The following is a 23361-nucleotide window of genomic DNA, read 5'->3' as shown; positions in this document are numbered from 1 at the left end:
GGAGGAGCAAGAGCTAGATAATTTTGGAAAAGAACACAAGGAGGTAGGATGGAAGGAAGACTTAACCTACAAGATAAGAAGACTTAGTGGCGTTGTAAAGGAATAGTAATTAGAGAGTAGGGTAGTGATACAGAACAGAGAGCCCAGGAAGAGACCCACGCACATATGGAAAAGATACACAACAGCTGATATTTCAAATCAGTAAGGGAAACAAATTACTTTTAAAAATAAATGATGCTTGAAAAATTGGTTATCCACATGGAAGAATATCAAATTAGGCTGCTAGTTCCATACTCCAAAATAAAGAACTAAAAAGCTAATCTTTAAAGCTTTTAGAATAAATATAGAGAGAAGACTTTTGGGCAAGTAATGATTTCTTAAACAGAACACAAAAATAGATCATAAAAGGAATGAATGACATCTTACTTGTTTTAAATGAGCAGCTTCTGTTCAAAAAAGACATCTTAAAGAAACTTGAAGATGAAACTCAGACTACAGGAAGGTATTTGCTACTTAGAGAAATGACAAAAGATTAATATCTACAATTTGTAAAAAAAATTCTACAAGTGAAATAGGAAAGAGATAAATAACACAATAGAAAAATATGAAAGGGTGATTAAGACAAAAAGAAATCTAAAAGAGCAACTACTTTAATAATCAAGGAAAAAATTTAGATTATATGAGATAGGGACTTCCCTAGTGGTCCAATGGCTAGAACTCTGCACTCCCAATGCAGGGGGCCCGGGTTCCATCCTTGGTCAAGGAACTAGATCCCACATGCTGCAACTAAGACCCTAAGACCCAGTGCTGACAAATAAATATTAAAAAAAAAAAGAATATATGAGATACCATTTCACATCCATCATATGGGTGAAGTAATTAAAAAGGGCTACTACCAAGTATTTATAAGGATGTAGAGTAGATAACCAGGCAGCTGGTGGGAAAATAAATTGGTACAATCACTTTGAAGAATAATCTGGCAAGGTCTGATAAAGCTCAGATGTGCATGTCCTTCAACTCTGCAGTTGACTTCTGGAGAAATCCTCGCACGAGCACTAGACGGTACACATCATCAAATTCCACTTGAAAGCAGTCCTGCTACCAGAATAAACAATGAATAAAGTCCTGTGACAATCATAAAAAAAAAGAGCCCAATATAACATTGCTTATAATAGGGAAAAACTGGAAATCATCTACATATCCACCAACAAGAGAATGAATAAATAAATAGAATACTATAATGCAGTGAAAGTGTGCATATATAAATATGGATAAATCTCAAAAGCATAATGTTGAGAAAAAAATCACTTTGTGAAATGATATGTAGAGTGTGATACATTTTGCATGAAATTTGAAAACATGAATATTATATATAGTTACATATATATATGCATGTAGGATACAGTGTAAACACACCGGGGAAAGATAAATACCAAAATCCCCAGAGCAGGGTGTTGGGTATTTAGATGTAAGGTAGTGAGCATCTCTGCTTGTTTGTTTGAAATGTTGTAGTCAAAATCATCATAACCCGGATCTACATAACTGTTAGTTCAGACAGGACTCCTGAGATCCCTGTGTGTCCATATGTTATGACACTGGGGTTGATGGTGGCCTCTCCCAGTGAATCCTGAGCTCCCTCAGGGGCATGGTCTTTTTGCTTGCCACATTCCTAGAGTTTGGCAGAGTGTTCAACCCATCCTTGTTGGTTGACTGACTGGCTGACGAAGTGGAAAAAGAGGGAAATGTGAAAGGAGCAAAATGAGGAGGAGGAAGGAGAGACTGAGACAGGCCTCCAGTGTCTGCCTCTGACAGGGACTGTGGAGAGACGTAGATAGGCTTGAGCAAAGCTAGAGAGATGAGCTGTGCTGGCGGAGCTGTGATTAGAGGGAGAAGCCTAGGAGGTTCGCTGAGCCTCTCACTGGTAATGGTGGAGTGGTCACCTGACATTTTATCTCTTTAGGTAAGAGCCCTGAAGGGCATGTAGGTCAAAGAAGTCCATGAGTTTAATTTTTTTAATGTTATATGTTCTTTTAAAAAGTATTTATTTATTATTTATTTATTTATCTATTTATTTTTGGCTGTGCTGAATCTTTGTTGCTGTGCGGGCTTTCTCTGACTGTGATGAACAGGGGCTACTCTTGAGTTGTGGTGTGCGGGTTTCTCATTGTGGTGGTTTCTCTTGCTGTGGAGTGCGGGCTCTAGGGTGCAAAGGCTTCAGTCACTGTGGCTCCTGGGCTCTTGAGCACATGCCCAGTAGTTGCGGCTCATGGGCTTGGTTGCTCCTTGGCATGTGTGATCTTCCCAGACCAGGGATTGGACCATGTCCCCTGCGTTGGCAGGCGGATTCTTTACCACTGAGCCACTGAGTTTAATTTCAGACAGTGATGTGAGCCCTCCAGGTGTGAGTATCCAGTGTGTACTAGGACATGTGGTCTAGAGCGTAGGGGAAATGCCAGAGCTAGGAGTGTAGACTTGGTTGTTTCAGGAGAAGGATATGAGTGTTGAATCTGTGATGAGCTTTCCCAGGGAGGCAGGTGGCTATAGACAGGCCCTGGGGAATATCAGTGTTTAAGGAAGGAGGACAGAGAAAGGACCCAGGCAAAGAGGCCGCGTCCAGAGGAGGAGGCAAACAGGAGCAGCAAGATAAAGTTTCAGGAAAGAGTCCCTTTTGGTGAGGTCAGATAAGGAAGAAACGTCCAGAAAGATAAAAACAGAATAGTGTCCTTTGAGTTTGGCAGAGGAAGGCTATTTATGATCTTCGCTGAAGGAGTCTCATTGGAGAGGTGAGAAGGAAGAAGATTGTGTTGTGTCATGGGCAATGGGGAGCTGCATATGAGCACACGTGGAAGAGTGAATCTCCAAACCTGCTTTTTTCAGATTCCTGGACTTGAAGGGTAGACACAGATAGGTCAGTAATATTGTGGTGTGAATTTAGGGGATGGGACATAGTTGACTCTGAAGAAAGTAAGGGAAGGAAATTTGAAGTCTCCCACATAAAATATGGGAGACAGGGAGAGATAACTAATGAGTCAAGGTTTTGGCAGAAATGGAGGAATGCAGTAATATTCACAACGCTAATCAGTACCAGTAACACCATTACTAGCACACACTAATAGAGCCCTCACTACGTACAAGCGCTCTTCTAAGTGCTTAACAAATATTTAACTCTTTTAATCATTACAACAAACCTATGAGGTCAGTATTCTACCCCCTTTTACAGATGAGGTAAACTGAGGTACTGAGTCAAAACAATGATCATCATTATCATTTATTGGGCTCATACTTACTTATTTAATTTCTTGGCTGCACTGGGTCTTTGTTGCTGCATGGGCTTTTTCTCTAGTTGTGGACAGTGGGGGCTATTCTCTAGTTGCGGTGTGCGGGCTTCTCATTGTGGTGGCTTCTCGTTGTGGAGCACCAGCCCTAGGACATGTGGACTCAGTAGCTGTGGTGCACAGGCTTAACTGCTCCTAGGCATGTGGAATCCTCCCAGACTAGGCATTAAATCCGAGTTCCCTGCATTGACAGATGAATTCTCAACTCCTGGACTACCAGTTCAGTTCAGTTCAGTTGAGTCGCTTAGTCGTGTCCAACTCTTTGCGACCCCATGAATTGCAGCACGCCAGGTCTCCCTGTCCATCACCAACTCCCGGAGTTCACCCAAACTTATGTCCATCGAGTCGGTGATGCCCTCCAGCCATCTCATCCTCTGTCATCCCCTTCTCCTGCCCCCAATCCCTCCCAGCATCAGAGTCTTTTCCAATGAGTCAGCTCTTCACATGAGGTGGCCAAAGTATTGGAATTTCAGCTTTAGCATCGGTCCTTCCAATGAACACCCAGGACTGATCTCCTTCAGAATGGACTGGTTGGATCTCCTTGCAGTTCAAGGGACTCTCGAGAGCTCTTTTTATTTATCAGGAGTATGATTCTTGACAACACCTCTATAATGTGTTAATAGATCAGTTTACATATTAGGCATAGTAAGAAGACAGTCAGAGGCAGTCAGGACACAGAAAGAAAGTCTACCTTGGTCTCTAGTTTTGGAGGGAAGGATGAATGTGGACATAGAGGTGGGTACAGAAATAAGGAAGGGGTGGAGAGAAGGCTTACTTTGAGGCAGTTCAAGACAATGGCTTTGGCTTCTATGGCAAATAGAGAAGGAACATTTATTATGGAAAACACAGGTAACAATAAAAGAAAATAAGAATAATTCTAAGCCTTTGCCATAATCACTTTTTACATCTTGTGTTTCCTACTAGAGTTTTCTGTAAGCATACATATACAGGTATTTATACATACATAACATGAGAAGTCAGTCCTTTGTTCTGATTGAAAGAATAAGAACAAACAAATCCAATAGAATCTACACCTTGCAATTTTGGAGCTACAAGCAGAACAGTTCTCAGTGTCAGGAGATAGCGCCCCCTTGTTCTGAGCAATCTCCCTCCCTCTATAGTTGTGCAAACCTTGCAAAAACCCTCTTCTGGCACACAGAGGTTTGAGGCGCTGTGACCTGGAGAAGCCAGACTGTTTTGCACAACATATTGAAAGATCACCATTGTAGTGGGGCAGCGGAGTTGCCTCTCCAACAGACTGTTCTTGGAGAAGTGTTTCAGACCTACATATGAATTTAGCTCAATCCTAGAGGCAGAAAATATACTTACTATGAACCAATTACATATAAGAACAAAACAACATTTATATGTGTGTTTGTGTTTTTGTTGCAAGGGAGATTGTCCTAGATTAAATGTGGGGGTGTATGTGTGTGTGTTCTTCACTGAAAAGTGCCAAAAATACATTCTGGCCTCAGGGATGCAGCCCCCATCAGAAATTGGGGGTAGGATTGGGTGAAGCTTCCTGGAATCATTGAAGGGTTCATTCAACAGATGGGTTCCCAATGAGTGGCCCAGTTGTCTGGGGAAGTGACATGGGGGTATGACAACTCCCTTGGTTTACAGAGGGTGTAGAATACTGGCAAACAGACACTTGAGAGGGGCTGTAGGAGAGATGGAGGTGAGTGGCTCTGACCATAGGAAGTGGAAGGGACTGGACCCTGTACTGACCCCAAGCCTTTGGCTGCAACCTAAGGATAGATAAGGAATTTATTTGAAGAGATGTTATCTCAGGACCCACAGTGATCAATGGAGTCAAGAACTCAGACAGCACCTTTTAGGCTTGTCTTCTAGGAAAACTTGTTCAAGCAACAGCACTGCTTTTATAAATATAGAATTCTGTTTCACATGAAGAAAGTGAAAGTTACTCAGTTGTGTCTGGCTCTTTGAAACCCCATGGACTATAGCCTGCTAGGCTCCTCTGTCCGTGGGATTTCTCAGGCAAGAGTACTGGAGTGGGTTGCCCTTCCCTTCTCCAGGGGATCCTCCTGACCTAGGGATTGAACCCAGGTCTCCTGCATTGCAGGCAGATTCTTTCCACATAGTTTTTATTAAACAATATTGTAAATATCTCTTCATATAATTAAGCATACTATGCTATGATGTTCAGTGGTCACTGCATTGTGAATAGAACATGGCTTATTTTTTTTTATTGGAGGATAATTGCTTTATTGTGTTGGTTTCTGCCGTTCAGCAACTCGAATTAGTCATAACTGTGTGTCTGTGTTCAGTCATTCAGTTGTGTCTGACTCTGCAGCCCCATGGACTGTAGCCCGCCAGGTTCCTCTGTCGATGGAATTTTCCAGGCAAGACTACTAGAGTGGGTTGTCATTTCCTATTCCAGGGGATCTTCCTAACACAGGGATCAAACTCAAGTCTCTTGAGTCTCCTGCATTGGCAGGCAGATTCTTTACCACTAGCGCCACCTGGGAAGCCCCCCAGTCATAATTATTTATATGTATATATGTATCTCCTCCCTCCTGTACCTCCTTCCCGCCTCCCATCCCACCTGGAACATGGCTTAATAACTACTGTGTTGGAACTGTCCACCGGACTGGACCTCATCAGCAACAAAACTAAGCCCCTCTTGTTGTCTGGCCAGTGCCATATGCTTGCCCTCCTCCAAGGACCAGGTAAGTCAGTTCCTCCATCTCTTACCTCTCAGCACCTTCCTGCGGTAGTTGTGGATCACCTGCTGAAGTCCCAGCATGCCTTGTTCCCAAGCTCACGGAAGTCATGGAGAAAAGAAGGTCCAAATACATCGAGGAAATACTGAGGCAAAGACATGGCTGGGATCCCAGCACAGATTCCCCGTCCTCCTGCAGTTATAGTCTTGGCTGAGTTGAGCCCTTTCCTCACAGTGTTTGGATTGGATGTTGGACTAGGTGAGTCAGGCCTCTTGGCACCCTCCTCTGAGTCGAAAATCACATTGAGATGGGGTTGTTGGCAGATCAGTAGAATAATCGGTCCTGTGCACAACCCAAGTCCTCCCATCCCTCTCTCTGAAACTAGGTCCCACTGTGTCTTTTGAGGGTGTAGGCTGGACCAAGTCACAGGAGCTGACCTACATCAACCCTGTAGTAGCCCAGAGCCTCTTGTGGTGACCTGGGTCCTGGGTCCCAAACGAAGGAGGCACTTCCCTCTGGGCCTTCAGCTTCTTTCTGTGGCCAGTGAGCTCACCCCTCCCAGGCAACCCTAGACAGACCTGGTTGGAATCCCAACTCCATCACTGACTGGTTGGGCGACCTTGGCTTCACCTCTGTGTTGGGATCCCTGCCATGGCTTTGCCTCAGTGTTTCCTCAGTACGTTTGGGCCTCCATGCTTCTGTGAGCTTGGGAACAAGTCCTCAGAGATGAGTTTTCCTCATCCTTAAAAATGAAAAAAATGTTATCTGTTCCTATGAATGTAAAAAGTGTCAATGCATATAAATGTAACAGGACCTTAAAACTAGATTTTCCACCAGGCATTAACATGTATTATAGATGTGAAAATCCAAAGTGCGATGCCAAGTCACCTTCTGGAGATTTTCTAAGGAAATGCCAACATCTGTTCCAAGACTTTTGAAACCCCTTGCCCGCTTTGAGACTCTGAAAAAGTAGAAATAGAGGAGGCAGAAGGATATTGTGAGGAAGATTTCTTTGAAGAAATCTGTGCTGTGAGTCCTGTCTTGGGGCTGGTGTGAGTGCCTGCTCCCTCACCTCAGACCTAGTGAGAGTGAGTGTCTGGGGGTGGAGAGGGCTACTCCAAGTGCTTAACATATGAACCCTGGATCTGGGACCTGGGGGCCTGGCCCTCACCCACTTAGGGAGTCTGGAAGATAAGAGAAGGGCTCACTAGCTACTCTTGTTGGGGGGCTGCCATCATCCTGGGACCAACTTCCTCTCCCAGAGTTTTTTTGGGATACAAGAAGCATGGGAGTTTCTGCTGGTCAGATGTGGACCTCACAGCAGAGAGCCTATGAGGGCTCCATGTCTTGGGTCCTGTGTGGAGGGACCCTGCTAGCTAAAGGTTAGTGCTGAGGAACCCCCAGATGACCAGCTGAAACGAGATTGGACTTGAGATGCAACCACAGGTTAGGGAGAACTCGGAAAAAAAGGGGCTGAGTGGGAAGCCTGTGGAGAGGGTATTAAAGCACTCCATGAGAAAGAGGCAGAATTCAACATCTGCCTGGCAAGGAAGCTTGAAGTCAACTGCCAGCTGTTGCTGCCCCTTCCCATGGAGTAGCAGAGTTGTAGCCATGGCAACTGGCTGGGGAGACCCAGTGGAAAACCATAGAAGAAGCCAAGTTCTCTCCACTGTCGCCACTGCGGGGTCCAGCTGGGCAGGCCAGGCTGGGGGAAAAGAAAGGATTTAAGGTAAAAAGAAGTTCTGAGTTTTGATGAAAGCCTTGTATTTGCATTCCAAGTACTGAATCTAGACTGTGTTTGCAACCCCAAGAGACTGCAGACCCTATTCTAAAAATGAGCAGAAAATCTCGGGTCTGCTAAGGATGTCATCCAGGCCTGGAGGCTTTCCTCCTGGAATACTGCAGGTGCAGGGAAACAGCATATGGTTGCTTAGGGTTCTGAACAGAGCGTTTAGCAGCTGCGACACATACAGCAATCATTTTTTCTTCCCTACCCACCTGATCATCTCTGATATATAGTCCGCGCTTGCTCTGACACATGTTCCTCCAGTTCATATGTTATACCTGAAGCATGTTGTCTGTCTGAATGCCAAGGCCAAGGTTTGTGGGCAAAAGCCCTTTTTTTTTTTTTTTTTGCTCCTGATTATCTTGAGCCTAATCTCCCTAGAGGGAGAAGGCAATGGCACCCCACTCCAGTACTCTTGCCTGGAAAATCCCATGGACGGAGGAGCCTGGTAGACTGCACTCCATGCGGTCGCCAAGAGTCGGACATGACTGAGCGACTTCACTTTCACTTTTCACTTTCATGCATTGGAGGAGGAAACGGCAACTCACTCCAGTGTTCTTGCCTAGAGAATCCCAGGGACCGCGGGGCCTGGTGGGCTGCCGTCTATGGGGTCGCACAGAGTCGGACACGACTGAAGCGACTTAGCAGCAGCAGCAGCAGCAGCAGCAGCAATCTCCCTAGAAGACAGATGAGCTCTATGACAGGCACGATCTTCCTGTGGGGAGAGGGGATCATGCAGTGTGTTTCCCATTTCTCAGATGGAGGAAGCACTACCCAAATCAGGCAGGGAAATGGAGCCAGGCAGACTACCACCTCCCCACCATTTAGCCGTCTTAAAGCCCCCGTCCGTGGTCTTAAGCTTCCTGCCCCACTGGCTGCTCCTCTGTTAAAAAAAAAGTTGATAATAATAGGGCAAATCTCAAAGAGTTAAAACTATGAAATGAAATCATGTATGAGGTTGAATTCTAGGAAACTGCCAGTATTCAATGGTCTTTTCACTCTCAGAAATGGCAATTTAAGATGGTTTAGCCTAATGTGTAAACAATGCTTTGTGAACTCTAAATTGTTAGTTATTGTGTTAAAAAACCAAAATAACAGTAACAACAAAATCCTTCCATCCCTAATGAGTCTCCAGAATTCTGTTTGCAGGAATGTCCTGAGGCACTGCGGATTTGTAAAGCGGCTACACAGAACAGCCTGAGACCAGAGAGTATGCGAGACCTCAGTTCTGTGCTTGTTTCTCCCAGGACCTAGACAGCTCCCCCTCTCTCTTCCGGTTCCATTGCAAACACTTGCACAAATGACAATTCTCCCCCACCACAAATGTCTGAAGTTTCACTACTTTGGGTCTAGATGGGCATCTATTATGTTCACTCTGCTCGACACTCAGTATTCTCTCAATTCTGAGGACTCAAGTTTTTTAGGTTCAAGAAATACTCATTGAAGTAAGTCAGACCGAGAAGGAAAAAGATCATATGACATCCCTTATATACAAAATCTGAAAATAAATGATACAAATGAACTTATTTATGACATAGAAACAGACTCACAGACTTAGAGAATTAACTTATGGTTGCCAGCGGGGAAGAATGGGGTAAAGAGACAATTAGGGAATTTTGGATCGACATGTTCATGTATATTTGAAATCGATAGCCAACAAGGTCCTACTGTAGGTCCTTCTGTTTAATATTATGTGGCAGCCTGGATGTGAGGGGAGTTTGGGAGAGAATGGATACATGTATATGTATGACTGAGCCTCTTTGCTGTCCACCTGAAACTATCATAATGTTGTTAATCAGCTATACTCCAATATAAAACAAAACAGAAAAATAAAATAAAATACTGCCTTAAAAACTCTTTCAGCTTTGGAACTATAAAAAAAGAAATACTCATTCTTTAAAAAGATATATCTCCCACCAGAGGATAAATTTGACTATGTAAAAATTTAAAACATTTGCATGATAAAATACTATAAATGCAACTGAAAAAAGGATTCAGGAGGTGGAGGGGCTGAGTGAAATGGGTGAAGGGGGTCAAAAGTATAAACTTCCAGTCATTAGATAAATAATTCCTGGGGATATAATATATAGCTAGTGACCATACTTAATACTGTATTGTATATTTGAAAGTTGCTAAAATAGCAGATCTTAAAAATACCCAACAAAAGAAAAATTATATAGTTAATGTGTGTGGATGAATATTAACTAGACTTTTTGTGGTGATCATTTTGCAATATATTGAATCATTATGCTATACACCTGAAACGAATATAATGTTATATGTCAATTATATCAATTTTAAAAACGGCAAAGAGGGAGAGGGTGGGAAGATTTGGGAGAATGGCATTGAAACATGTAAAATATCATGTATGAAACGAGTTGCCAGTCCAGGTTCAATGCACGATACTGGATGCTTGGGGCTAGTGCACTGGGACGACCCAGAGGGATGGTATGGGGAGGGAGGAGGGAGGAGGGTTCAGGATGGGGAACACATGTATACCTGTGGCGGATTCATTTTGATATTTGGCAAAACTAATACAATTTTGTAAAGTTTAAAAATAAAATAAAATTGTAGTTGGAAAAAAAATACAAAGAGAAATTAAAAAAAAAAAAAAAAAACGGCAAAGAGAAAATTCACAGGAAAGGAACCCCAAATGGCCAGTAAACTATCAAAGGGTGGTCAAACTGACTAGAAATCAAGGTCATACAAATAAAAATTATAATGAGGTATAATTTCTTATCCATCGGTCTTGCAAAATTAAAAAGTATGAAAATATTAAGTCTTGGTGAAGTTGAGGAAAAGTGGGGACAGGTATATACTACTTGTTGGAGTATAAATTGAAGAGCGGTTTTCCAGAATATAGTAAAATTGGAAATGTGGATATCCTATCACTCTGCAACTCTTACTTTTAGATATGTACTTGGAAAAGCTTCACCCAATTGCCTAAAGCACATATTTTTATATTGTTTCATTGTTCATGATAGTAAAAAAAATTGAACTGTTGCATAAATCCATCTATAGATAAAGTACTATATAAAAATGCAGTATAGTCAGTAATACAATGAGATGTTCTATAGCAGTCCAGAGAAATTAACTGGTTTACTCTCGTAAATGTGGAGAAAGCTAAAACTTACACTCTGATGTGAAAACCCCAAGTTATAACAACATATGTGCAGTATATTACTACTTAAGTAAACTTTAAAGCTACATGCAACGGCATTGTATTTGTTCAATTGTTTAGTTGCTAAGTCGTATTTGACTCTTTGTGACCCCATGAACTGTAGCCTGCCAGGCTCCTCTGCCCATGGGATTTCTCAGGCAAGAATACTGGAGTGGGTTGTCATTTTTTACTCCAGGGGATCTTCCTGAACCAGGGATCGAACCCGCATCTCGTGCTTGCAGGCAGGTTCTTTACCGCTGAGCCACTGGGGAAGCCCGTTTATTGTACAGTACACATGTGTATTATGTAACAAATGGGCTTCCCCATATATATGTGTGTGTGTATATATACAAAATGGACTTGGAAAGATCCATAAATTCATTATAGTGGTATTGCCTCAGAAGAACCATCAGTTTTATCTGTAGTTTTATTTCTCTAAAAATATTACTTGAAGCACATCCAGTAAAACATTATAAATTATTAGTACTGATTAGTGGGAACACATTACATTATTTTCTAATTTTTTAGTTTTAACATTTCTTTAAAAATTCCCTCTCTGTTCTATTTTTCTTTTTCTGGAACACCTGTTAGAAGGAGATTGGAACTTTAGACTTTATTTTCCACATCTCTTAAATTAATTCATACTTTCCTCTTCTTGTGCTGCATTCCAGAAGAATCCTTCAGCTCAATTTTCCAACTCAGTAATTCTTACAAACTGTCGTTACTTTGTTATCAGCTCATCAGCTTAATTTTTAAATTTCCTTTATGGTATTTCTTATTTTCAAGCGTTCTCATTGGTTCTTTTTCGGCACAGCCTGCTTCTTGTTTCTTGGATGCCAGACCCTCACTTACCAGTCTGAGCATTTGGATTATGTTTAGGTCTTGCTGAGAATAAACTTTGCTTCTGACCGCTCCTTTTTGTTGTCTGCTCCACTTTTTCATGGTGTTAGCCTTACGCAAGAGTGTGCTGACTGTTGACTCTGCTCATCACTGGAGCTGAGTGGTGCTCTCTAGTATCTGCTTCTGCTACTTGCTCAGGAAAACAGCGGGATGGGGGTGAGTGGGGAAGGAGAGGGTGGGCAGGTGGGAGCAGGGGGGTGGCCCTGGCTGGTCTTGTGGCATGGATGCTCCAGTTTCTGGTGTGTACCGCAGCCTGCCTTATCTCTCTGTAGATAAGGCAGGGTGCCTTATCTAGGCAGGTTGTGGGTTGTTCCAGCCCACAACCACCCTGTTGGGGAGGGAGATGTCCCGGTTGCTTCTGACTGGCTGGTGTCTGAGTGAGTGTGGTCAGGGGTTGGTTTTTGGAGACCAAACACTGCTCCCCTTGGCGGTTCTCTGTTTGGGTTGCCTTGGTCCCCCTCCAGCTCCCGGGCACGCCTTCCTCTGGGCCTGGTGCTGTCCCGTCCACATTTTGGATTGTGTTATTGTGTTTTCTTAAACCCAATACCCATCAGCACTTCACCAGCATTTCATCTTTAGAAGTTCTTTATGGTTGCTAATCCATCAAGGGACCTCTTCATAATTTTGAGTTGCAGATTTAAAAATTATCTTTTTTTTTTTTCATTTGTTAGTGATCTTTCTTATTTATAGGCTACCATCTGTGAATCTCGAGCTTGGAGAAAGAGCTTAGGGCTAGCCACATAGATTTGGAAGTCATTTGAATAAAATAAAACCTGAAGCACGGAAGGGTAAAAGAAAGTCAGAGAGAGCCTATGCACGGAGAGAGGAAAAGGAAACCAAGGATGGAAATTAGGAAATTACCCGTGCTTAACAGGTTGGGATAAAACAAGGAGCCAGTGGGCTGGAATGGTGGGAGAAGCAACAGGAGACTTGCGGAAAAGTGGGAGAGAGAGGAACAGCACGCACAGAGACATCAGAAAAGGCCAGGAGGGCAACACTGAGGTTGCTGGGAGCCCTTGGGAGTTGCCTCACCTGAGCACTGGGTTCAAAGCCAAACAGTGAAGAGTTAAGCGCCGGGTGATGAGAAGAAAGCTGAGGCAGGCATTGTCCTGCTATGACCTGGTGTAGAAGTGGAGGGGGCCTTGGAGGCAAAACGCCAGCCAGGATGGGGTTCTGGGAGACCCTGGCTAAATCCCCTCCATTTATTTGAGGCTTCCTGACACCCACATGTAAGGAATTTTTCCTTGGTATAGGAAGCAGATAGAATTAACAGCTTTGATTATTATTTCTGTTTGTAATATGTACAGCAAGAGGTATTTTAGAAACACTTGTAATTCCCCGTTATAAATCCATCTTTGTTAAGAAACCTTCTTAACTTTCTTTTCATGAATTTTTTTCCATTTTTCATTTCCATTTCATGATTTTTTTCCATGTCATTGATGCAAGGCATATACCATTAGGTGTCATATTTTTTACACAGGGGAAAATAATAAAAGGTGCAGTCACAGCTTCTGCCCTTGAAACAGGTCATGGCCATGCTCCTCAGAAAAGCCTCCTCTCTGTTTACTCTGTTTACACCAGGAGAGCCACCCCAGCTCTCAGATCCATAACTGCCTAGACCAGCGAAGAATTTGGATCTTTGGCAAAGGGCCAAATCAGTGGGGTAAATATCTGTGAGTTGCTTGGCACCAGAGAGGAAATATGATGTAGGTTAATGCTGTGAATGGACTCTGATTAGTTGAGACCTGAGGCTTCCATCATGAGGTGGAAAAGACAGGGCTGGGTCCAAGGACAGACTCCTCATGTATAGGCATTGGGCAAAAGGCAAAGCCACCTCCTTCTTTTGCACTTAATGAAGCCATGATGCATGGAGGAATGGCATCTAAAACAGAAACTTTTTAGCATCTGAGCAAGAAATGCTGACCATGAAAACCATGAAAGTGAAAATATTAGTCACTCTGTCATGTCTGACTCTTTGTGACCCCATGGACTGTAGACTGCCAGGTTCCTCTGTCCATGGAATTCTCCAGGCAAGAATACTGGAGTGGGTAGCCATTTCCTTCTCCAGGGAATCTTCCAGACCCAGGGATCCAATCCAGGTTTCTGGCATCGCAGGCAGATTCTTTACCATCTGAGCCACCATGGAGCATGTGCAATAAAAATGTGTAAGTTGCTGATGACCCTGAGTGACCTTCCACATGTGGCACTCAACTAGTGAGGGCAAATTTAAGAGAAAACAGTACTTAGAGTGCATGTCCAGTGGCTTCAGGAGACAGATGCATGGGACCAGAAGCTGACCTGGTTGCAAGCTGGGTTGCAATCTGGTGCAACCCAGGCCACAACTCAACCCTCTCCTCGGTGAATATTCCACCCCTAATCAAAAAGACCCCCACCTATTTAAAGGGCTAAAAGTAAGATAAAATGGGGAGCAAAAATCTCTGGGATGTGCCCCTCACTCTCAAGGATGCCAGCACCCTTCTCTGCATGTTCCTCTGCTTTTGCCTTAGTAAACTGCTTCTTTGCAGCACAGGAGTGAGCCTTCTAATAAAGGAGTTGCTAAAGGGGAGGTGGAGGGTCTACCCTCCTCTCTCCTCACAGCCACCGGCCTTTCTTAGTGAGTGTGCACAGCTCTCCTCTTCCTGCTGCTCTCCGGAGGTGGAGAAGTCCCAGCACCCTGGGCACATCCAGTCTGCTCTCTCCGTGCCCATGATCACCTCCCTAAAACACCACAGGATGCCATTTTTGTGGCCTCCAAATCTTTGGTGTTTCCCCCCAACCCTCTCTCCATGCTCTGACCCTTTTTTTCCACTCTCAATCACTCCACACTTTTCGGTGGAGCCTCTGAGAAGAGCTGGGCACTGTGTCGGGTGTTGACAAGTGTAAAAATGAACTGATAGCTTGCGGCCTGGCAGTGGGGCGCTGGGGTCTCCTTGGAGCACATGGTGCAATAGTTCCAGCATCGAGACTTACTTGTTCCAGAGCCACACAGCACCTAAGGAGGGAGAGTGTACTGGATACAGATGATCTAAAAAAACGTTTTCAGGAGAAGAACTGGGGAGGGCATCCTGGACAGGGGGACCAGCACATGTGACGACCCAGAAAGACGCTGTGGTACGTTTGGTAAAGGTGGGTGGTTTTGTTGCCTAGACGGAGGGGGTGACATGGAGGGAAAGGTGGACTGTGAAGGGCTTTGTACCAGCGCTCGGTGGAGAGGCAGCAGGCAGGTGGAGGTTATAGGATGACCACACCTACATTCCCTGGAGCTGGCTCTGGGACCTGTGCTGGGTGTATTCTGAAGGGAACACTGTGGTGGGGGCAGGAGGACCGTTTAGGAGACTTGTACTGGCCAGACAGGTGGCGCTGAGGGCCTAGGCTCTGTAAGCAGTAGGGGAGCTAGACAGACGGTTCCCAGTCTAGAAGGTGAAGGGTGGTGAGGGGCAAGGGTGTGGCTGGCATTTCTGTACAGAATTCCTGGTCAGGTGATGGGGACTGGAAATGTGAGCTGGGGAGCGGAGTCGGGGAGGTCGCTGGAGTCTCATCCTCCATCCTACTCCCAGGGCCCAAGATCCCAGCAGTGTACTTTCCAGCCCCACAGATGGGTCTCTGTCTCTAACACACCTCGTCTGGTCAAGCCTTCGCTAATGGTGTTCTTTCTGCCCGACGCGCCCTCACTGTTCACCTGTCTTCACCCAGTAAATAGTAATCATGGCTCATAACATAAACATAATTAGAATCACTTTTGAGCCCTCACCTTGAGTCCAGATAGGATGCTGACCTCTCTGTCTTTAACCTGTAAATACTCACAACAAACCTACGAGATAGGCATCGTTACTGAAGTTGTAAGATGAAGAAATTGAAGCCAAGAAGTGGTTAGGTTGTTGATAATCACAGTAAGTGGCAGAGCCAAGATTCGATTTCATGCTCTTAAAAACTAGTCCCTCATGCTAGAGAGACTCCAAGGTCCAGCTTCTGTAACACCTTCCACATGGAACTAGCCTGTACCCAGCCTCTTCTCCACCAAGTGGGATTCCCCTCTTTGGGGCTCCCTGTTGCCTCTCTGGGGCTCCCAAGCTCTGTGCTGATGACTCTGGGCTCTGACCCTAGGCACTTGTGAAATTGGGGGATGCTAGGACCAATTCCTACCAGTCCCAGGAAACTGGGGCTCAGAAAGGGCAAGTAATTTTCATACTGACACACAGTTAGAAAGTAGCAAGACTTTGATAGGAGAATGAGCAAAGACTGCTTGAATTACTGGACTGTAGTGAAATAGGCATGACATGAGCACAGATCCTGAGAAGGTCCCAACACCTTTGATCAGCCACTTCCACCCATCACAGATAACCAAACCCTTCCCAGGGTTCAGTGGTCATGCTCAAAGATTTTTGAAGAGCATCATTGCTTATGAAACCTTCTAATGATCTGATTGGGTGGGGTGTGGGGGTGAGCGTGAAGGGTCATAGGTTCAGAATGATGTTTTCCCAAGAAAAACAAGCAAGAAAGAAGAAGCCCAGACCCAGAAGGATGTGTTCAGGGTGGAGACACTGCCGGAGAGGGAGGGAACCACAGCAGCAGATAACATCCACCTTTCTTCTTTAGAGGAGGGTCAGAATTTTGGGGGCTTGCTAAGACAATGGCATCTCTTTCGTAGGCGCTTTAAAGAGCAGCCTGGGCTGCCCAGTCTCTGGAGTGGAGAGGCTTACAGCTCTGGTTCTGGGCACAGTCCGTTGCTGCTTCTCTCTGGCTCCTGCCTGATCCCCCTGGGGGTTTTAACCTCTCTCACGCCTCTACCTTTGACACAAATACTGAGCCTCAGCTCCCTTTGAGTCTGACACAAGGTGGCCCATCTCTCTGAGACTTGACTCTGGGCATTTAGGACGTATTACTTGGGTCCAACTCTCTCAGTAGTAACATGTTGCCTGGAGAGTCCAGGGTCATCCAGACAGGGCGGCACCTGGGTTTTTCTGAAGGCCTTTTCCTGCAAAAGCGGAAATGGTAGCCTCCGGTACTTTCTCAAAACCCTGACCATCATGGGGTTTATGAAGGAGAGACTCAGGAGAAGAGAAGCAGTATTCCCTAGTGTGAATACTATGTGGGTTGACAATTGACACAGGAGAGAAATGTGACACAGAAGGATGATTCTGGGTGTATGACTGTGGGAGATTTGTCTTGTCTCTACTTTTCCATATGCTCTAGATTTTCTATAATGAACAAATATTACTTTTTTAAGAAAAGAAATGATTTAAAAATGTTTATCTGAAAGCTTGCAACCAATTATAAGAATGTTAACATATATTTAAAAGATTGGAAGGAAAACGCTCTCAAAATTCTCTTTGCTTCTTTCTGGGTAGAATGTCATCCGATCCTCTAAATATGAAGTTCCTACCGCGCCCACCCCCAGTCTCCCTGCTCTCCTTGCCCTGTTTATTCTTCATGCTGTTTATTATGACCTGATGTATTTTATACTTGTTGAATTGTCTCTTTTCTGCTTTCCCCACTAGCATAGAAACAACACAGGAGCAAGTGCTCTATCAGTTCTGTTCGTCTCTGCTGCACAACGCAGACCTGGCATTAAGAAAGTCTGAGCCAGTATGTGTTTGTTGACTGAATGAATGGTCAGCCTTGTGAGCGATTTTAATTTTCTTCTTCATACATTTCTGAGATTCCTGCTGTTTTCCAATGAACTTTTATTACTTTATGAGCAGAAAAAAATGAATCAGTATTATTTTTTCCTCCATGGAAATAGCACAATGGAGTGACATCTCAATTATGATATCTGAGAGTAAGCTCCTTTTATAAGGAAGCTGGCATTCTTTTAAGTCTCAAAAACACTTGAGAAATCTGTGGGTGTGAGTCATATGTCTGCCTGGCCGGACTCCTGCTGAGCTGGGTGAGAGCACAGATGTGTAGAGAAAGCTGCTCATTGTCGGCAGGGCCCCCAAAGGTACACAGGGCCAACTGTGAGAATTTGCTCTGCAGGAGGCTAGCTGGAAGCCTGTGCTCCGTGTATCTTTCCTCATCTGCTCACCCTTGGATCTTTGGTTAGAAGGTGTAGAGACATGTTTGCCAACAGGGCTCTTGAAATTTGATCTAGTCCACCTGAATTAGATCTCCAGAATTAGATGCCTGCTCTCTCCTCGGTGGGATCCCTGCTTTCCTGAGAAGATAAACAGGGGCTGGTCTGGTTCCAGCTGTTGAAGCTTCTGGGGAGGAATGAGGCATCTTTTGTCCTCAGGCATCTGGGGCCTGTCCTCCAGGATGGGTCTGCCAGGCTCTTCCTGTTCCCTGTTCCTTCCCTTGCTGCCCTTCTTCCTCTAACTTAATTATTTGCCATGCAGTTCCCATAGCCTGTTTTCTATGCTCAGGGACACGGCTTCATCTTTTTTTTTTTTTTTTGGCTGCACTGTGCTGATTGTGGGATCTTAGTTCCCAACCAGGGATCGAACTTGGGCCCACAGCAGTGAAAGTGCTGAGTCCTAACCACTGGATGGCCAGGGAATTCTCAAGAACACGGCTTCTTTAGATGATGTTCCGTGATAACCTCAAACCACAGCTCAACTTGCCTGCCCTCTTGGAAAACCTCTCTATGCTCTTTGAAGATTTCCAGCCTCTGATGACAGCATTTCTGACCACACAATCCATCATGGAATTGCAGCATTCTCACTAGTGGGATTTCAATTTGCAATCCTCTCTGCAATCCTTTTTGCATGCCTTTCTACGATGGGCATATTCTCCTTTCTCTCTGTCTCTCCAGACTCCCAAATGTTGTGTTTATACAACCCATGCAAAGAGGTTCATTCCAGTAGAAGCAGTGGCCTCTTAGTTGGGCTAAGGGATACTTATTTCTATAGAGCTTGCTTGAGCTGTATTTCATTTCATCTACATAATGTGTCAGTTGACATCCTGGTTTATTTGCACCTCCTCTCCTCATTTTGAGAGAAGTCCCAGGCTCTGAAAATTCCTGTGGACTCTAGGGTACTGACACTCTGAGGTTCCCTTTAGCTCTGAATCCCTTCCTGCATCTTTGGTACCACTGAGATCGTTTGCATCCCACCAACTCAGATATGTGCCTTGACTTTGTTTTCCCCTAGAATCAATTACACAAAACATTTATTTGATATATATTTATTTATTTGGCTGCACCAGGTCTTATTTGCAGCACAGGATCTTCAATCTTCCTTGCAGTGTGTGGATCTTTTAGTTATGGCAAGTGGGATCTAGCTCCTTGAGCAGGAATCAAACCCAGGTCCCCTGCATTGGGAACGTGGAGTCTTAACCACTGGGCCACCAGGGAAGTCCCCAAAATATTTATTTGAGAAGCTGACTTTATTGAAAACGGTAGATTAAAAATATTTTTATTCCTAACTCACCTCAAAAATTGCTGTACAATCACAACTTTGATCCCTGTTTGGCTAACATCTGTTGAAGAAGATAAATCTAGATTTTTAACAACTTCTGCCATTAATTCTGAAAAGGCTGGATTTTTTACATCGCAGGACAAATGGTTTTAGCATTAGTTATTAGATATCCCTGCCCACCACCAGTTTTAAGAACTGCAAAATCTTGGTAACCTACCTCTCCCTCTGTGTTCCCATCATCTTTCACATTTCTTTAGCTGCCTTACTGATGGAAAAACCATCCAGCATAAACAACCATCATAAAAAAAAAAACATCCCTGTAGCTGGAACTCCTCACAGATCCCTCCCTCCCCAGGCTCAGCCTCCACTAAGTGCCTGGGTCCCCCTTCTCCTCTCCAGAATCTGCTGCCAGTTACTCCAGCCCTGCCCCCTTTCCCCTCAGAGCAGAAGGGAATAGAGTCACTTTTGTTTTTAAACAAGTTCTCCAGCCTCCTATAATTAACACAGAACACAAAAACAAAAAGAACAGAAGAATGAAGGCATCTGAAATCCTCACAATATACAAATGTGGAGGAGAGCCACTATTGCCATCTCTCTCTCTCTCTCACACTCAGCTCTCCAGCCTCAGGCACAAATGCACACAGGATTTCCCACCCAAGAGACAACTTCATGCCTACTTCTATCCACAGCTTTAAATGGATCTGCAATGGATTGATTATGACCTTGGATCACGACAAACTCTCGTGTTGATCCATGATTGGCCTTTCACTTTATTTACCTATTGATACACTCATGAACCTGCTGTTAGTTTTAAGATTTATTCTGTTGCCTTCTTTGTTCTCCACCCTTGAGAGGTTTATCTTCTTGAGTATTGTGTTTATTATTACCAAACATCAAAAAGTAGCTGTATCCCAAATTTTGAGAAAAGTCAAGGAGAGACAATCTACTTTTTAAGAAGAACAGCAAGAAAGGGAGACGTTCCTATCAGATATCAGTGATGTAATGGGGCTGGGAAGACTGGGTTAGCCATCCAATTCACGTTCATCTCCCACCTTCCAATCCCTTAGCCCTCCTGGATTCTAGAAGCAACTAGAGAAGAAGTCCTGGAGTCCCCACAGAGAGGCCTGGAAACCATACTCACACAGTAGGCTAGACAGTGAGGCTGATAGACTGACAGCATTAAAAAGCCATCCCGGTAGCTGGCAGGTTTATCTGGGGACAAGGAACATGGCTTCCAAGATAGGAAGATACACTGTGGATCCCAAGACCCTGCAGTGTCACTCACCCTTACACGGCTTTATAGGGACAAGGCAAAGCACAGCTGGGGACAGAAGGACAGTCTTTAGATTAGATGACTTCATCCTGCAGCACGGCCTCTGCTCTGAACTGCTCAAGCTCCTCACTGTCCTCGCCTAGGGGGCACGCCTGGTCCTCAGCACCTGGGGCCCTTTTCCAGGGGGAGCAGCAATGGTGCCAGAGGCTGCAGAGGCCATAGACAGTGGCCAGTATGACAACCCCCAAGCCCAGGAGCCAGCAGAAGAAGGTGGTGACAAAGGAGAGATCCACAGGGCTGTCTGCCTGCCAGGGCTGCAAGGAGAGTGGGGCGTGCAGCATCAAGGTCACCACTAGCAGCCAGGAGCCAAACACCAGCATCAGCCAGGCCTTGAGCACCCAGAATGGGGGCTGGTCAGGGGCCCAGACCTTGATGGTGAGCACCAGGGCCAGCAGGAAGGAAGGCAGCATCAGCATGGTGTGCACTCGGAACTCCAGGGCGTTCCTGTTCTCAATGAGGGCCACCATTTCCAGCACTATCACAACAAGGGCCAAGGCTGTGGCCGCCCACTCCAGCTTCATGCTCTGCTGTGCCAGCCACGTCTGGCTCGTGAGATCCACCAGGGCACTGAGCAGGAAGAACGCAAGGATGGTGGCATATTGCCACGCACTGTGATGCTGGAAAGGCCTCCGAGGGTCCTCCCAGTCTATTGGGAGAAAATGATTGGTTCCAGGCGGGAAGAAGAACTCTCCCAAGATCAGTATCATGCCGGCTCCCATCTTCACCACTGCCTCTGCATGCACTCGTTGCCCCACCTCTGGCCTTGCTTGTCCTTTGTGGGGAGTGGAAGGAAGAGGAGCTTCTGCCCCTGTGAGAGGGCCCGGGACACCATCACTGCACAGCAGAGGCCAGTGGAATAGATAAGCAGGGCCGGAGTCAGGTGACCCAAGAGAGTGACCATGCCTCAGCCAGCAGGCTGCTGGAGGGCCAGGGCTTGTGAGTGACTCTCCCCATCTCTTAACTCTCAAAAGAGGCCCTGTGGCCCCACCTCTGTTGCCCACACAGGGGGAAGGCACAGGCCCCATGTGGGCCCAAGTCATCTTCAGGTAACTGAGTGCTGGCCAGGCTCCTCCCTGATGGCCAGGTTCTAGAACAGGGCGTTACTGTTACAGCAGACAGAAATCTGCTCCCTTCCTCAGCCCAGAGCTTGCATCCCACTGTTAGAAGAATGCATGGGAAGTACTTGGCACCTTGGCAGTACAAGAGATGGCACTTATTATCATTTATTACTACATCAACTGGGATGCCCTGGGTTTCACCAGCCAGTGAATATAAACCCAGGCTCACCACCGTTGATGGCCAAGTTCCCCAGCCTCACCTGAACCCCTGTGTCCTGCCCTTCCCCAGGCCTTTCTGAGGCTATGAGGGAAGGGCTGTGGCTCAGGTTCTGACTGTTGCTTTCTGCTGCGCCTGCACTGGTGGTGTTTCTGAGCTTTGATGCTACTGCTGCAGGCCCTGACTGGGCTGCCCTGACAAGACAGTGGTGGTGATGGAGCCACTGACACTTGGTTCCTCCTGCCCTGAGAGGCCAGGACCACGTCTGCCTCTTGTCCTGGTCACCAGGTCTTGGCTCTGCCTTCTTCCTCCTTCTCTGGACAAACCCCTTACCCCTACTCTGCGCAGGGCCCTGCCTGGAGCAGGCACTGTCTTTGGGTTCTTGACATGTAGCAAAGGATACATAAAAGTGTTTAAAACCTCACAATGGAGGTCTTAAATGGAGTGGAGAGGACAACACCAAGGCCAGTAGAGACAGGGGCAGACAGACTTCCACGTGGGGGAATCGGGCAGGAGGTGGCAGTTGAATCTGGTCTTGAAGATTTAGGCATTGGAAGTGGAGGGCCCTGTGGTAAGAGATCACAAGAGGAAACTCTAGACTCAGGGACTGAAGCAGGAGGATGGGGGCGAGGCAGAAGGGAAGAAGAAGCAGGTCTGGGCAGCCAAGTAATGGGATAGGGAGTGGGGGACTTAACTATTGGACCACCCATTTCTATTGGACCAAGAGCCCCAGAGCTTGGGGCTGAGAGATGACCTGGGCAGGGGCTGTATCAAGTGAGAAATGGGAAATGCCTGGTAGCCTCTTCTGGGATCTATTCCTGAACTGTCTGCTGTTCATATGCCTCAGAGACAGGAGGATAAGCAATGTCCAGTGGTATGAGGAACATGGGGTGGGGAGAAGAGACCACAGGTCAAGGGGAAGAGAAGACTGGGGCAGAAGGAGAGAGTACATGGACTGGTCTCTTTTGGGAGCAGGTGAACAACCAACTGCAGAGTGCATCATGCGAAATGCTGGGCTGGATGAAGCACAAGCTGAAATCTAGATTGCTGGGATAAATATCAATAACCTCAGATATGCAGATGACACTACCCTCAGGCAAAAAGCAAAGAAGAACTGAAGAACCTCTTGATGAAAGTGAAAGAGGTGAGTGAAAAAGCTGGCTTAAAACTCAACATTCAAAAAACTGAGATCGTGGCATCCGTTCCCATCACTTCATGGCAAATAGATGGGGAAACAGTGAGAGACATTATTTTCTTGGGCTTCAAAATCACTGCAGATGGTGACTGCAGCCATGAAATTAAAAGACGTTTGTTCCTTGGAAGTAAAGCTATGACCAACCTAGACGGTGTATTAAAAAGCAGAGACATACTTTGTCAACAAAGGTCCATCTAGTCAAAGCTATGTTTTTCCAGTAGTCATGTATGGATGTGAGAGTTGGACCATAAAGAAAGCTGAGTGCCAAAGAATTATTGCTTTTTAACTGTGGTGTTGGAGAAGACTCTTGCAAGTCCCTTGGACTGCAAGGAGATCAA

At 45.4% G+C, this 23361-nt stretch overlaps 1 protein-coding gene across 1 annotated transcript in view; it reads right to left on the bottom strand.

Annotated features, from left to right (window-relative positions):
* The window catches only part of LOC123465623 (transmembrane epididymal protein 1A-like), a 44757-nt gene extending 23293 nt beyond the window's left edge, over positions 1-21464 (bottom strand). The window contains 3 exon segments of the mRNA XM_045165189.1: positions 12898-13077; positions 20592-21304; positions 21307-21464. Coding sequence (XP_045021124.1) covers positions 12898-13077; positions 20592-21304; positions 21307-21454 — 1041 coding nt within the window. The 5' untranslated portion in view covers positions 21455-21464.
* Positions 21465-23361: the final 1897 nt, after the last annotated feature.

The sequence above is a fragment of the Bubalus bubalis genome, chromosome 1 (genome assembly GCF_019923935.1).
Source record: "Bubalus bubalis isolate 160015118507 breed Murrah chromosome 1, NDDB_SH_1, whole genome shotgun sequence".
Taxonomy (NCBI): Eukaryota; Metazoa; Chordata; class Mammalia; order Artiodactyla; family Bovidae; genus Bubalus; species Bubalus bubalis.
Note: the sequence above shows the minus strand (reverse complement) of the source record. Positions and strands in the feature narration are given on the sequence as shown.